Source organism: Ciconia boyciana, chromosome 7 (genome assembly GCF_034638445.1).
Source record: "Ciconia boyciana chromosome 7, ASM3463844v1, whole genome shotgun sequence".
NCBI classification, from domain to species: domain Eukaryota; kingdom Metazoa; phylum Chordata; class Aves; order Ciconiiformes; family Ciconiidae; genus Ciconia; species Ciconia boyciana.
In genome coordinates, this window is record NC_132940.1 from 31,774,134 (window position 1) to 31,789,081 (window position 14,948).

The 14,948-nt window shown below is 40.0% G+C and overlaps 1 protein-coding gene across 8 annotated transcripts in view; it reads right to left on the reverse strand.

Moving 5' to 3' along the window:
• The window catches only part of RASAL2 (RAS protein activator like 2), a 189,470-nt gene that overhangs the window by 45,089 nt on the left and 129,433 nt on the right, over positions 1-14,948 (reverse strand). For all 8 annotated transcript variants that reach the window (XM_072866624.1, XM_072866623.1, XM_072866625.1 and 5 more), the window contains one exon: positions 10,972-11,078. In XM_072866624.1, the coding sequence (XP_072722725.1) occupies positions 10,972-11,078 (107 nt within the window). The remainder of the gene's footprint in view (positions 1-10,971; positions 11,079-14,948) is intronic.

Sequence of the window (14,948 nt, forward strand, 5' to 3'; positions counted from 1 at the left end):
TTCGTGGTCCCTTTACATTCAGTTGGTCCCTCTTCTTCCACACAATTCACTCCTGTATCCTAACCCTTCTCGAAACCACACAATTCCCTTCTCCATACACCTGGTAGGTGGGTTCTCTCTCTCCTCACACTCGTTCTCACTCTGCTTCTTTCAATGAACGACCAAGTCAGTCCTGCTCAGTTGTCAAGTGTAAAAAAAAAAAAAAAAAAATCCCACCAAATCCACAGCTCCTCATGCCCACACCCATGACATCTTCAGCAAATACAGCAAGATGGCCTGTCTCCTCTCTTCCATTGAGACTTGGATGGTGACATATTGCTGAAAGCCTATCCATACCTGATGCTGGCTGTAGGATCTTTCCAGCACAAGCAGATCATCCTCTCCCAAATACTTGTGTAGGAAACAACCTGCTCACACACATCAGAGCCTGACATGCACTTGTCCACAGGCAGCACAGAGAAATTGGGATGCCCTGTGGGATGGTGCTGCAGGGGACAAAGGAAGAAGGAATCCGTCTTCTGCGTCTGAAGGGAATGCTGCACTTAAGGCTGCCCTTCAATTTCTGAGGCTTGCCAGCCAGCAGGTTCCTTAGGGGTGAAAGTTGCTATATTCTCCTGAAATAGGAAATAAAGTGGAAAAGAAAAGGCCTGATATCTAGATACCGCAAAAAAACCCCACAAATCCACATAGCATGCTGGGGGAAAAGGTACTGTCAAAAGGGAAGAAGTGTTTTTAGCTGTGTGTGCCACTCAAACTCTACCCATGTTCCTGCACTTTTCTTGGTCCTGCTATTGAAAAAGTGCCTTTGAAAAAACCCTGTAATCAATATATGCTCTTGGGCTTCTCTTGGGGCTATTGCTGGAATTCAAGTAGAGGATGTATAGCACTTTCAAAGGCACTTTCATATATTCTGACCTCTCAGCATAAAAGGTAACAAACTCAACTACAGGGATTCAGATCTGGTGGACCCTGGCTTCATTCCAGCACCTCTCAGGCTGCTCAAATTGCAAACACGAAATAACATGTTATTCTCCCCTTAAGGGCAGATAAGACAAAGCTGACCCAATTCAGCAGGGGTCCAAAAATATTTATATTGAATCACTCCAAATCCCACTCAGAGAGGGACCGTAAATATTCATTTTTGTGTGCATTCACAATTTTAAATAGTCATTGCTTTAACATTAGTGAAACATGTTCTTGGTTTAATTGAGCATAATCTATTCCCTAATGAAATAAATATGCTATCTGGGGTTGAATAAGGCTATCCAGAGTTGACTATACAAAAAAAATTAATAATATTAGGGTAAGAACATCCTTAAGGATAAAAATAATTCAAACAAAGAGTGTACTTATTGGTTATCCTCAAAAGACTTGAAAACATTTGCAATATTTGCTCTCTGCACCTTGCTGGCAGTTCATGCAGGGCCAGTGCTTACAGATGGACAACCTGGGAGCAGCATGAAAAATTCACACGTGCCAGAACTGAGCAGAGCTTTTTGACTTCCATTTGCCAAAGGAAATACTTTTAAATACTGAATGCAGATATAAAAAAGACGTAGTGATGAAAAATAAACTTCTATCTGCAACAATACCATCTAACTGAAACTTTTTTTTCCCTTTTCCTTCTTTAGAGAAGAAATCCCTGCCAAGGCTAATAACTGTAGCTTGTACCATTAAAAAGATCCTCCCCCCCCCCCCTTTACTTCTTTTCTTATTGTCTAGGTATTTCTCTGAAACACTTATTTCAACACAAAATACACTGCTGTTTGGTTCTTATACCTAAATGTAACAAAGTGTCTGAGCTTTAAGAATCATCATGGAACATTTTTAAAAACAGTGGGAATGCTACTGCTTAAACAAACACCCTCAGACAAAAAGATGTAGACTTATTAGCCAAACTGCCAGACATTATGAGACTATGTTCTTAATAAAAAAAGTACAAAATATTTTGTAGGATAAATTAGCTAGGATGCAATTTGAAAAGATCAGTACTGTGTAAACGCAATATTTTAAGAGGAGTCCAGTGAGAGATTAACTGTAGAAGAACTGTGCCTTAACCCCTCAAGAGACAGGTTTGATGGTCCACACCTAATGGAACAAAGCCCAGTACAAATTCCCCTCAGAACCACAGGTTTAGGGGAACAGGGGTAGAAAAGAGAGACGGGGAGAGAGCGAGCGAGAGCGCACAAGCACACACTCAATCAGGCATGTGGAATAGGTTCAGAGCAGGTTCATCATCTCAGCCAAAAGCATCAAACACTGGGGTAAGAAACCCCAATGATAGAACATCTAAAAATAATTCAATCCCACTGAGAATTCTATTCATCTCATTTGGAAGTTAAGCAACTCATCTCTCTCACTCTGCCAAGAAGAAATCGCCACAGGAGAAGTGATAAATTCAGCAGGCTTTTGTAACTTCCCTCCATAGCTGCACAGGGAAGATATAGAAACTCTGACCCCCAAGTATTTTAAACTCAGGGATGGTTGTTTTTCAGGGCAGCTTTGGCTTTAGGAAACGCTCACTCCATGCCAAATATGACAACTGTCTGTCTGTCCTTAATCTCAGTAGAGCAGCACATGAACTGCCCAACAAATTTAAAGACAGCCCAAGTATGAACTGCTCGAGTCTTTGACTATTGCTCCCTACAGACGCACCGATTCTTCACTTTGGAGAGAACAGCCCATGCATAATAAATGATGATTGTATTTGTTGTTTTGAAAGTGAAAGGTTAATTCAGCCATGAACTAATAAAACTATATATAACACAAATCATCCATCAATAAAACGCAACAGTATTAGTGGAAGTTTCAAAGCACAAAACCCAGGGTAAAATGGGTGACAATAAAGGTTCATCTTATATACAGTGCTGTGGTTTGCAGCACCGCTACCTACATTAGGTATTTCTGGGGACAAACACATTGCCTTCTGGAGGCTTGCAACGCATCTTGAACATCTATAATTCTTGATGAGGAGCACTAATGCATTATTAATAACAGCAGGTGGGTAACTTCATTTACAGAGCGATGAGACTTGTTCTCTCTGAGGGGAAGGTCTGGATGGGTACAAAGATAACACTCAAGTGACTATGGACGATAGCAGAACTGCCTCCCAACTACTGTGCATTGTTAGTACATGAAGCATTTTATTTCTTAAGTTGCTCACAAGCAGCTACCAAGGAAAAAAAAAAAATTGTCGCCAAGTGAAAATGCTCTCCTGTGCCAGTAATGTTGTAAAGCTGTGGGAAGCAAAGAAGCAGGGAAAGATAGCCAGGTCATAAAATGGAAAGATACAACTAGCAGGATATTCCAGGGATTAGGAGCAAACATGGTGAAGTTTACTATCCCCTGTAGAACAACATAATCCCAGTATAACTAGCAAGGAGGTAAAGTTTGCTTATGAGCCCAGTAACACTCATTATTAAAATATTAGCAGTGACTATCTTTGAAAAGGCTCTCAGACGCTCACACAGTAGAAAAGCAGATGAAAACAACTATACATATACCTTGGTGGTAATATAAGGAACAGGGCAGTGACTTACAACAGTCAAATTCCACCATCAACTCATCCAAAAAGCCTGGCACTATGTCACTGAAGAGGTGCTTTGTGCACAGGCAGAGAACAATAAAAAACATGTTTGAATGTATGAACAAAGGATAAAGCACAATAAAAGTAAAGTGTTATTATGTAAATCTGCCATAGCTTTCACACTAATGCACCACTCTTCTGATCTTCTCATCTCAGCAAGAAAACTAGAACAAAACTAAACTCCCAAAGTATAAACTGATTGAAGGCAGACAAGAGGGGGATTTACAAATTATATGCTTTAAAGACTGACTATTTATTTTAGAAACAAAAGCAAGAAGGGATTATAGATGTATAAAACAAATAGAATGGAAATTAACTAAGCTCCTTGTGCACCCTGTTACATAAGAAAACCAAGGGGCAATTTAACATGAGAGGCAGCACATTTAACTGATTGTCAGGAGACCTTTTCTAATGCTATCTGTAAATCAGCCCGTAGAATTCTCTACCACAAGATATTATACAGACAATTTTTTTCGGCAAGATTAAAAAAGGATTATGTGTTTATATAAGGAAGAATAACATATGTAGCTGCATTAGTCAGGTTTAAAAATAACAAGAGTGAGCAATTATCATGCTTCAGGACACAAGCTGATCAACAGCAAGGATCAGGAAGATATTTTTCCCCTGATGGGACAGCACTGCAGATTTGGCCAGATAACAATTTCAACTTTCCAATGAAAAATTGTCTACAGCCACAGGAGGGATGCAGAACAGGATGAACAAGTTTAAGAACAGTAATAAGAAAATCAAGGAAATGGAGAGGATACCACAACAGGGATACATTTGATAATACATCTATTAATAAAAAGTGTCATAAGATTGCACGTACTCTGCGTGATATGCAGTCAAAAGTACTAAAGGAATCAAATTTCTAAGTCACTGGGAATCATCCTAAAAATTCATGAAGAAACAAGAACTACCAGATAGCTGGGGAGAGCTACATGAGCTTTTCAGATCCCAGTTCAGCAAGGTGTTTGGCATGGACGCGACTGGGAGCAGAGCCTGGCTGCCTTCATGGGAGCTGTCCACATCAGGCACTAGCATAAGAAAAGAGCATCCTTAAAAGCCCGTATCCAGGAATTAAGGAATAAAGGTCAGAAGTCTGTCTAGAGAACAACAAAACAATGGTGATAATCAATACATACTATAAGAAACAGGTCACCTGAGTCTATCAGAGTGTTTAAACAAACAACAGTTTGTCAACACATCAGCTGCAGCCAGTGAAGTACCTGGAGAAGTGATGGCCTCGAGCCTACCTCACTACGATTCAAGTGGCTGCATTTTTGTCTTTCTCTCATGTCAGGATGGAGGCAAAAATTTTCATGACCCTGGCTCTTTAGTCCCCTGGCACACAGCCAGTAAGCAGCCCAACACTTCAGAATACCTTTTGATAATACAACATACATACTAATTAGAAAAATTAATGGAAATTAACTTTGTCAAAGCTAGTAACACAAACCTGAGACCTGGCTGCAGGAATATCTAAAAAGTAATTATGACAAGTGATAAGTTATCAAGGTAGAAGAAAGGGTCCAATGGGATGTGGTGGGGATAGTGACATGACTGCTTCTGTGTAACATCTTTGTTAATGATCTGGAAGAAAAGTTAAACAGCACATTAATTACACTGAGCTATATTAAATTAGGAGGTGAAGCGAGGGCCAGGGAGGACAGAGAAATAACACAAAGGGTTGTGAGCAATTAGAAACTGATAACACACATTCCTGTGAACTCTAGTACTAGAACTTGGAGAATCAATTGAAGGGAATTAAAAACAGAAGAGCAAGAAAAGTGATAAAAGGGCCAGAAAGACTGATTTGCAGAGGATGCATTAATTAAACTCTGCACCACTTGAATAAGCCATGATTTGGAGGTAAAGAATAGAATGAGTTGGTACACATTTAAATACTAGTAAACCAAGGATGACTGGAATGTGACCAGTGTTTAAAGCTATCTACTTCCATAGTTCCCCTACATTAATTGCAGGGGAATTAGATAAAGTCAAGTTTACACCAAATATGAGAAAAATGTTCCTGCTGTTGAGGTCCACCAGACGTTGAATATACCCATCATCTGACTCAACGCTAAAGTCTGATGTAATGAACAAATCCACTTTGCCAGAAAGATATCGTGAAGGTTATAGAGCCTATGAACAGTATTACCCCAGAATAAAGATACAGATGAGAAATTGGTGAGCATCCTGGAGCTAGCCAATCACCCATTTATGCCTTCTGACACAAAATCCACGGAATAATAGCCAGCATACCTAAGCCATCACATCACAGGCAAATGATAAAAAATTAAAGCAGGTTCAAACAAACATGTTACAGTAATAAAAGAGTGGAAAGTGGAAGGAAAAATGTTAATTTTACAATAGGGAGGACAGATTTGAGCACAGCCAGTTTTTCATGAAGGAGGCGGTGATGCCTCATACCGATGTAAATCAACAATTCCATCTCTGCACTGGCGCTGACGCAGAATTAAAAATATATACTTGTATGCCGTCAGGTCACATGGCCAGAAGAGATCAGACTTGTCCTAACCTGGCAGCATGATGATAGCGGAGCAGAGCTCTGGAGAAGCAACAATCTTGCTGACTGCATAAAAGATGAGGCTGGGCAGCCACGAGATCTCATCAAGCTTTGACCTTCACTTAGGCTGGCTGCATTGTCTTCTGTTCCATTTAGCAGTACTCTTAAAGAGCAAAGAGGCAGACAGTATTTCTATAGATCCAATTATACTCTTGACTAGAAACAAACCAAGGAAGGCAATCTGTAAGTATCAGTCTTCCCATCATATTCACACAGGGTTCCTACAAAAATAATTTTATTTACTTCAGAGATTGTGTTCTGGCTTTCCTACCTCATTTGCACTTGTTTCTTTGCCTCTTTCTCATTTTTTTTTCCTAATAGCTAGCAGACATGGATGAATCATATATTATTTGTAATAACAACTCACTAACAACCCTACCCCAAAGAAGCAAAAATTGGAGAGCACAACGCGAATCTGAAGAGTGGTTTAGCAATTTCTCTCTACCCTGCCACTGCAGGAGGTTTGAAGATTTTGATAATCTCATATTTACCCTGGTCCCTCAATTCCAATGGCAGAGCAATGAGAGAATATGGTAGGCTGCCGCAGTGCTACCAGGGCTCAACAGTGCAACAGTAGGGAACGGGATGCACTGAGATTGAGACACTCTGCCAGGACATAGCGTGTGTGGGAAGGGAAAAGCTGGTTTCTCGCCCACCTATGCGTCATGATGCCTACTTCTAGCCAGTTCCGTCTGCGTTCCTATTTGTTCAGTCAAATAATATTCGTTATTAAAAATATGACTTTTCCTATATATGCATATCTATAAACAACACACATCTGTCCGTATATGAGAATACATACTTACACATTTCTTCATCTCAGTTTTCCTACCTTTAGTGCCCTTCCATTCTCTCTCAATATTCCTCCCAGGTAAGCTTGGAAATTGTCAAATGGCAATTAACACAACTGAACCTAGATGGAGACTAATGTTTTAACTGCAGACAACAGTATTTGGGGAAATGGGGAAGAAAAAGAAAGGACAAGCACTAAGAGCTCTTATCTCTGTACGTATGTCTTGTGCTGTACAATGTCAGCATTAGCAGAATCCACTTTATTCCCCTTGGTGGGAGATAACCAGAACAAACGCATTGCACATACTGGTCCATGTACTGGTTAGTCCCGAGAAACAGTACGTTTATAACTGCTGAAATTCTACTTTTCACACAATAGTAAATTTAAACATATGTCTTTTCCTCCAGTGCACATGCAGGAGGTAGGAAGGCAAATTTCCTGAAGTTTACACGTCAGCCCCTTAAAATAAATCCTTCATTGACCACTGCCACTGAAAAGACTACTTAAAAAATGTCTCGTCAAGGAAATGTTCGCTTAAGGGCCATTATGCTGTTATGAATCAAAATTCCAGATGCTAAACAAATGCCAATTAGCAGTATTAAAAAAACAGATGCCTTGTTCTGAGTGAGTACCACTGCCTGGCGTTTGAAAGGAAAAAAAACTGCATAGAACATGCTGGAAGCCACTGTCCTATTGAGAAGACAGCTTTTAAATAGCTTTTCTGAGAGGCAAACTTAAAAAGCTGTAAAAGCAACTTATTATGAAAGTCTCAGCATAATTTTCCATCAGTATGGAAGAAGGTTAAGCTGTCCCCTGCCTTAAGCCGCTTTCTGTTAGAAATCCAAGCAGTGAGTAGAAGAGGTATGGCACAGAGTCAGGTCCACGGAAAGAATAACTGAGACAGCACTACACTGCAGCTGCCTATAGCCCTCCAAACTATACAGTAGGTGTCAATGTTTGGAAAAACAAAAATGCAAGTTCTCATATCTCCTTTATATGTACAATAAGTCCCTGTCAAATAAAGATGACCTCACACACAAACACAAATTTAAAGCCATTACAGGCACCTCTTACATCCTTCACTTGAAGCTCTTCGCAGACCACTGATCTGAGACTTCCATGAGGTGCCCAAGTCATCTTACCTACTTCTGAGAGCTGCAAAATTCTTAATAGAAATCAAAGGAGGAAACATGATTCCTCCCCATCTTATCATCCACCTATTAGATGTGCCAATCTACAAAGTTAACAGGGTATTTTATTTAAGTAGTTTTGGCTTGAGCTCATCTGTATTCTTAAGCAATCTGACTTCTAATTGCAGCTTGCTCTCTTAAACAGATTAGAAGTTGCCATGTTTTAAAACAGGGTGATCTCAGCCCCCACCTGCACCACAACCTGCTAAGGAGTAACAGCATATAAATGGGTTATTCAGAGCAAAACCTACAAAGCCAGAAGCCTTGTCCCTATGAGAAATACAGGAGGGTGCATTATGCTCCTGGGTATACAGGTGGCCAGACAGACAAAGAAGCATAATACCAGCTACACATGGCACAAATAGCTTCTAGTTTTTTTGCTGGTTTATGCCCAAGAAAGGCAGCCACGTACTGCTTCCTGAGCCTATTTGCCAGAGTCCTAAAAGCCCAATACACTGCCAGGGGAAATGAGAAACATTCTGCAAGGTTCTTGTTTTGAAAGGGAGCAGGAGCTAAGAATTATTAGAGAACTATTAGAGAAGAATTAAAGAAACATTAAAAATTACTTACAAGATAGGATCAAGAGTAAAAAAATTGTACAAAAATGAGGAACAAAAAAAAGGAGGCATATAAAATAAACAATACAGATAGTAATCAAACACTTCTGATATGTAGCTTGCAGGTGTTAGACAAAGACTATGACAATGCATGTATACATCTAAAGGCTAGGACAATTACTTATAGATTAAGACAAAGAAGACAGAGAATTTCTTATAAGATGAGAATAGCTAGGACTTTTGAAGGCTCTCAGAGTTCAGAAATCCTCCTGGAACTGTGTGGACCATGGCCTTAGCATAAAAATCTTAGAACTTTACATAACAGAATATTCTTATGACTTCATATACAACTAGATCAAGACCCTTTTTTCCTCAAGTACCATCCAGAAAACAGATCATTGAAGTGATAGAGGATAGTTCAGAGAATCACAGAATAGCTGAGGTGGGAAGGCACCTCTGGACATTGTCTAGTCCAACCCCCCTGCTCAAAGCATGGTAAACTAGAGCAAGATGCTTAGGACTGTGTGTCTAGTCTGCTTTTGAATATATCTCCAAGGATGGAGACTCCACTACCTCTCCAGGCAATGTGTTCCAGTGTTTGATCACCCTCACAGTGAAAAAAGGTTTTTCTCATGTTTAAATGGAATTCCTTATATTTCAATTTGTGCTCACTGCCTCTTGTCCAAAGAGCCTGGCTCTGTTGTCTTTATTCCATTCCATCAGGTATTTATACACATTGCTAAGATTTCCCTCTGAGCTTTTGCTTCTCAAGGCTAAGCAATATATTCTGCTTTAACTGCTACTTCAGATACTTTTTGAACCAGAGGAAAATGTGATTCATGGTCTTTCAATAGACATTAGAAGTTCAAGTTTTGTTCTGACAAGAAAGCCTTTACAAAAGAAAATTCTTCACAATGAGGATAGTCAAACATCAGAACAGGTTGTCCAGCAAGGCTGTGCAATCGTGCAATCTGCATCCTTGGAGGCTTTCAACACCTGACTGGAGAATGCCCTGAGCCACCTGATATAAGTTGGTCCAGCTTTGAGGGGGGGGTTGGGGAGGGGGGGGTTGGGGGGAATAGATCAGAGACTTCTGGAGGTCCCTTCCCATCTATATTATTCTCTGACTCTGAAAAGGGACCAAGTATAGATACCCAGTATATTCACTGCTTCCTTGGTCCCTTTTTCAATTCCAATAAATCACAAGTTTACAGGTTGCTTTAAATACCATATATTCTATACACTCTGACTGACCTTAATCCTTTTATAATTAAATAGCTCTCATTATACCCTTGGCTGGTTTTTTTATTTTATTTTTAAAATGACACAATGTAGGATTTAATCAAAACCCAAGTTTCACACACATTTGGATCTAAAGTGAGCTAGGAAGTGTGCTTAAAAGGGATAAGTGCTATCTAAAGCAAAGCAAGAACATATACACTAAGGTACAGAAACAGTACTCATGTCCATAGAGAATATTAAAAAAAGAAGTTCACTAGATAATTCTTCTCTTGTTTTTCCTCAGGTTTTAAAGTAGGCAGATTACTTGCCAAAAATAAAGAGAGGTATGAAAATATTTGCAATATTCGAGTTAGATATTTTAAAACACAAACAAATATAGTTAAAAAATTACTGAGCACCTCATTTTAACTTGAAGCATTTGCCCTCAGTCTAATAATAGAAAGGCCTTTGTGCTCTTGGATACACTGACCAAAGACTGACACAAATAAGAAAATCGGGACTCTAGCTGAAAAAGTCTCATGCAGACTCACAGCCAACTGAACTCAAAACAAAAACTGAAGAGCTAAAGAGCAATTAACACACTTGCAGAAATTTCATCAGCTTCTAAGTAAACTGTAAAGCCATTTCAATTTTCTATGTACTTCATTGGCACGAAGGAAAAATAACATGCTATCACCTACCTAACATAACTTTTTTCCTAGTCAAAATTGAATAGGTAATGCAATCCATAGCAGCGACTTCAAAAGTATTTATATAGGTTGCTGCCCACATTAACACTAATGTTTCACTATTTGCAACTTAGATCAATCCAATGAAAATAAGCAAGTTATGGATCTATCAGAAATCTCATTGATAATAATGACAGTTGAGAGCAATACTTCTTGGTGAAATGGAAACATTAACTGAATAGTCTTTTTTTTTTTTCCAGAGCTTAGTTTTACACTGTGATATTTTAATCTCCTCCTCCTGTTCAATGAGAAAAATTCCGCCTTTGCAAGGAAAGGCACACTTACTGGCACTTTGAAAGGAGAAGTATTCGAAGCATCCATGGAGTTGGTTTTCTCAGAGGTGCTGGTCCCGGAGATGCTCCGTCTGCGAGGAGACCTCTCTGCTGGGACCTCTAAGGAAGAGAAGAAAAAGAAGGTGAATGGGTGCCGGGGGGTGGGGAAGAGTCAGGTTTTATGCTCTATAGGACAGACACCTCAGCAAAGTTTCAAGTGCATTACTAAACTGCTGAATTACACTCACCTGTTTTTCTCTATCTTATTTACTTACTAAATTACAATGGCATTTCCACTGACAGATTCAAGGTTGTGAATCTGACTTGATTGTAGGCAATTAAAATAAAAAATGCTGGTAAAGATCAATACCCAAACATATTTAGTATTCTATTACTGTTTGTGAGATAGTATTCAGAGAACTTTAATTTTATTTTTTTTTTCTTCACATAAGCAATGCAGTAATTAACAGCTAAAATCAAGACACAGGGAAGCTCAATTTTAGTCACAGCTGAACACAATTTGACAAAGGTCAAAGTTCGGTCTTACATGATCACACTACTTGCTCAAACCATGCAACCAGCAGAAGACTCATAACTGCCCGGGTAATATGACATATATATCTCTGCAGATAAAAAAAAATTAGGTCAACTTCTCCTCATTCTGGCAATATGACCTTACTAAGATATGACTTTGGCATCTTAAATCCATGCAGGCTGATCTGATGAGCACAAATATTCATAAAAGATGCACTTCTATCTTTTTCTAGTATAAATACTAGAATAATAGCATAATAAAGTATACACACCATTAAAAATCTCTACACAAACACACATATACTGTACATATATGCATTTTTATATATATCTAGATACACATACATATACATACAGATACCTTTATCACAACTGCTGCCCATCTCCAGCTCAATTGCCAGACTTAAAGGAATCCAGCTTCACAAAACATCCCCCAACACAGGGAGGGAAAAAATCACTTCCTAGCAGAAAGTCCATTGTTATCTTCTGAATCTTAAAGAAAAGGAGTAAGCCGTGACTCCAGACAGTGACATTTTGACTCCTGCCGTTTTCCTTTCAAGAGACAGATGCAGCTTAAACTTCCATTTCTGTCCGCCTGGCCCTGGGGATCCGTGCTACTTCCACTTAAGAGAATGCTGGGTCTCTCCGTTCCCCCTCCCTTCCCACAGCTTGCAGGGAGCAAGCGAGTGAGCAAGTGAAAAAGAAACACAGAGGACTGCAGCTATTCAATCAATCGCTCCGACTGCACATCCTCATTAGTTACTTTCAGGCTATTAACAGACACGCAACTGCCAGCTTCCCTCCGCTACAGAAAATTTCACTGTATATCCTGATTCACAGCAGCAAAAAAGGCTTACAGAGATAGATAGCCAGCTGGTGCCACGAGAGCAGTGTTTTCCTCAAAATAACTGAAGAAAAAATGAGAAAAGCCTTCTTCAGGGATAACATTACTTGTGCTGTCTTTGCATACCGGATTTTGATTTCACCGGTTATAATACGTATCTCCCATGGATGCCTGAAGAACGACAAAATGGAGCATACTGAACGAGAGGCTAAGAAATCTGGACCTTGCAGTATTAGTGTCTCACACTGTAGATATTTATCTTTTAAAAAACCAAACCGCTAACATTCAGCCTCTCAATCTGCTGGTAACCATCGATGGGAAAAAAAACTGCTAAGAGGGAGAACAGCCTCCTAAACCGGGCAAACAAAGTATAGCACACAATGTAGCTACCACTGGAAAATGGGCAGGGACCATGAGGACAATGCACAAGCCCTGCTCGTACCGACCAAGTAAATCACAGTCTGTCAAAGCTCGCAATAACTCTAATAGCGCAATACCACTTTCGGGGAGATTTTTTCCTTTGGCTGATGAGCAGTATTGGGCACTTTCTCTTACAGCTAAGGAGGCGTCGCCTGTTCCAGTGCTGGAGGGTAAGTCCCTGTCAGGGCACCTTTAGAGAACAAAGCGCTTGGAGCAGGGCCAGCACTACACCAAGGTTTTTGAATAACGGTCAGTCCCACCGTCTCAGGAGCCTTTGCAGAGGTTGCTAGTTTTATCTGAAGATGCACTCTTCTATACTGCCAGCCTCCCCACCCACCTCTACGAAGGGAAACTTATTTTCTGCAGCACCTGTAAGTACTGCTCTCCCAAAGAGAGTTGTATTATGTAGGATTTAAATGATTGCTTCTGCTGTTCTCACTGTAAATGTAATGAAAGCAAATGGGAGTGATATATTCACTTGGAACCGGGGACTAAAGCAAGCACCTTTTATTTTACATTGAATAGTAATGCGTCGCGCAATAGGTTTGGCTTTCTCCACTTCTCACACACAGGAAATCACATCAAAGCTGCTTCAGTAATTTAGCACAGTCTGTTAACTTTGCTGAGTCATAAATGAAAACAGGAGCCTGAATTCCCCACTATTTTCAACAATAGGTTCTGCAGGAAGGGCAGTTTAGCAAAAAGTTTAAGTTTAAACCAAATGAAGTTGAAAAGCTACAACAAGGAACATGCCTGGCTCTCCCTGCCCTCAGGTGCTGGTTTTGGCTGGGATAGAGTTAATTTTCTTCATAGTAGCTAGTATGAGGCTATGTTTTGGATCTGTGCTGAAAACAGTGTTGATAACACAGGGATGTTTTAGTTACTGCTGAGCAGTGCTTACACAGAGTCAAGGCCTCTTCTGCTTCTCACACCACCCCACCATTGAGTAGGCTGGGGGTGAACAAGAAGCTGGGAGGGGACACGGCTGGGACAGCTGACCAGAGGGATATCCCATACCATATAACGTCATGCTCAGCATATAAAGCTGGGGGAAGAAGGAGGAAGGGGGGGACGTTCGGAGCGATGGCGTTTGTCTTCCCAAGTAATCATTACGTGTGACAGAGCCCTACTTTCCTGGAGATGGCTGAACACCTGCCTGCCGATGGGAAGAAGTGAATGAATTCCTTGTTTTGCTTTACCTATTAAACTGTCTTTATCTCAAAGCGAGTTTTCTCACTTTTATCCTTCCGATTCTCTCCCCGATCCCACTGGGGGGGAGTGAGCAAGCGGCTGTGCAGTGCTTAGTTGCTGGCTGGGGTTAAACCACGACACCTTCCATCTTCCCCCCACATCCACCCAGCAGTAATTCAAGTTCTCTGCAAATAAAACACTGACATTCCATCGGTAAAATGAGTTTCTTCCATTCTCAGACCATCACAGAAGTGTACCAAACGGGGAAGGGAAAATGAAATATTCACAAGGTGCCCACAATGAACTAAAAATAAAACTACCTTTCCCTCTCTTCTCCTTCCAAAAACCAAGAGCAAATAAACAACATGCTCAGTCCCCAGGAAAAAGACGACCTAAATATAGCAAAATTGTCAAGACATGTTAACTGGAAATCAAAAGCTAAAGCAACCTGCTATGATGCCTGTAGAACAGTATTTTTGCTGAGTTGTGTAAAAAAATCTATACTGTCATCACCAGGCAAAAAATTAGACAGTTCCCTCCCCTGCTCCAGAAGTAATGCTAGAGGCTACTCCTGCATAATCTTCACCTGCTGTAAAAATCAATGCACCTCTCATCGGCTTAGTATTAAATTACAACTGCTTTCTGCATTGCTCACTCTCAGGGACCAAGACTACAGATAAATCACATTGTTTCTATGGATAAACAATCTGAAACCCTTTTCATCCACTCTCAACTTCTGGCAAGAAAAGAAAAAAGAAAAAAAATTAGACAGATCTTCGCCTTTTCAACCTTAAAAAAAAAAAAATCCATCAAAAGAGTTGTAAACATTCCTATGGGACACTTCTAATTTATCACCTCATAGATTGGTGATATGCAGTAATATTTATGTAAATAAATATTTATGCAAATAAATATTTACGCACTACATAGAAATAGTCAGTTACAAATTAGCTGAGCCAATTACTCAGCAATGGCAGATGCCTCTGAAGAGGGAACTGCCC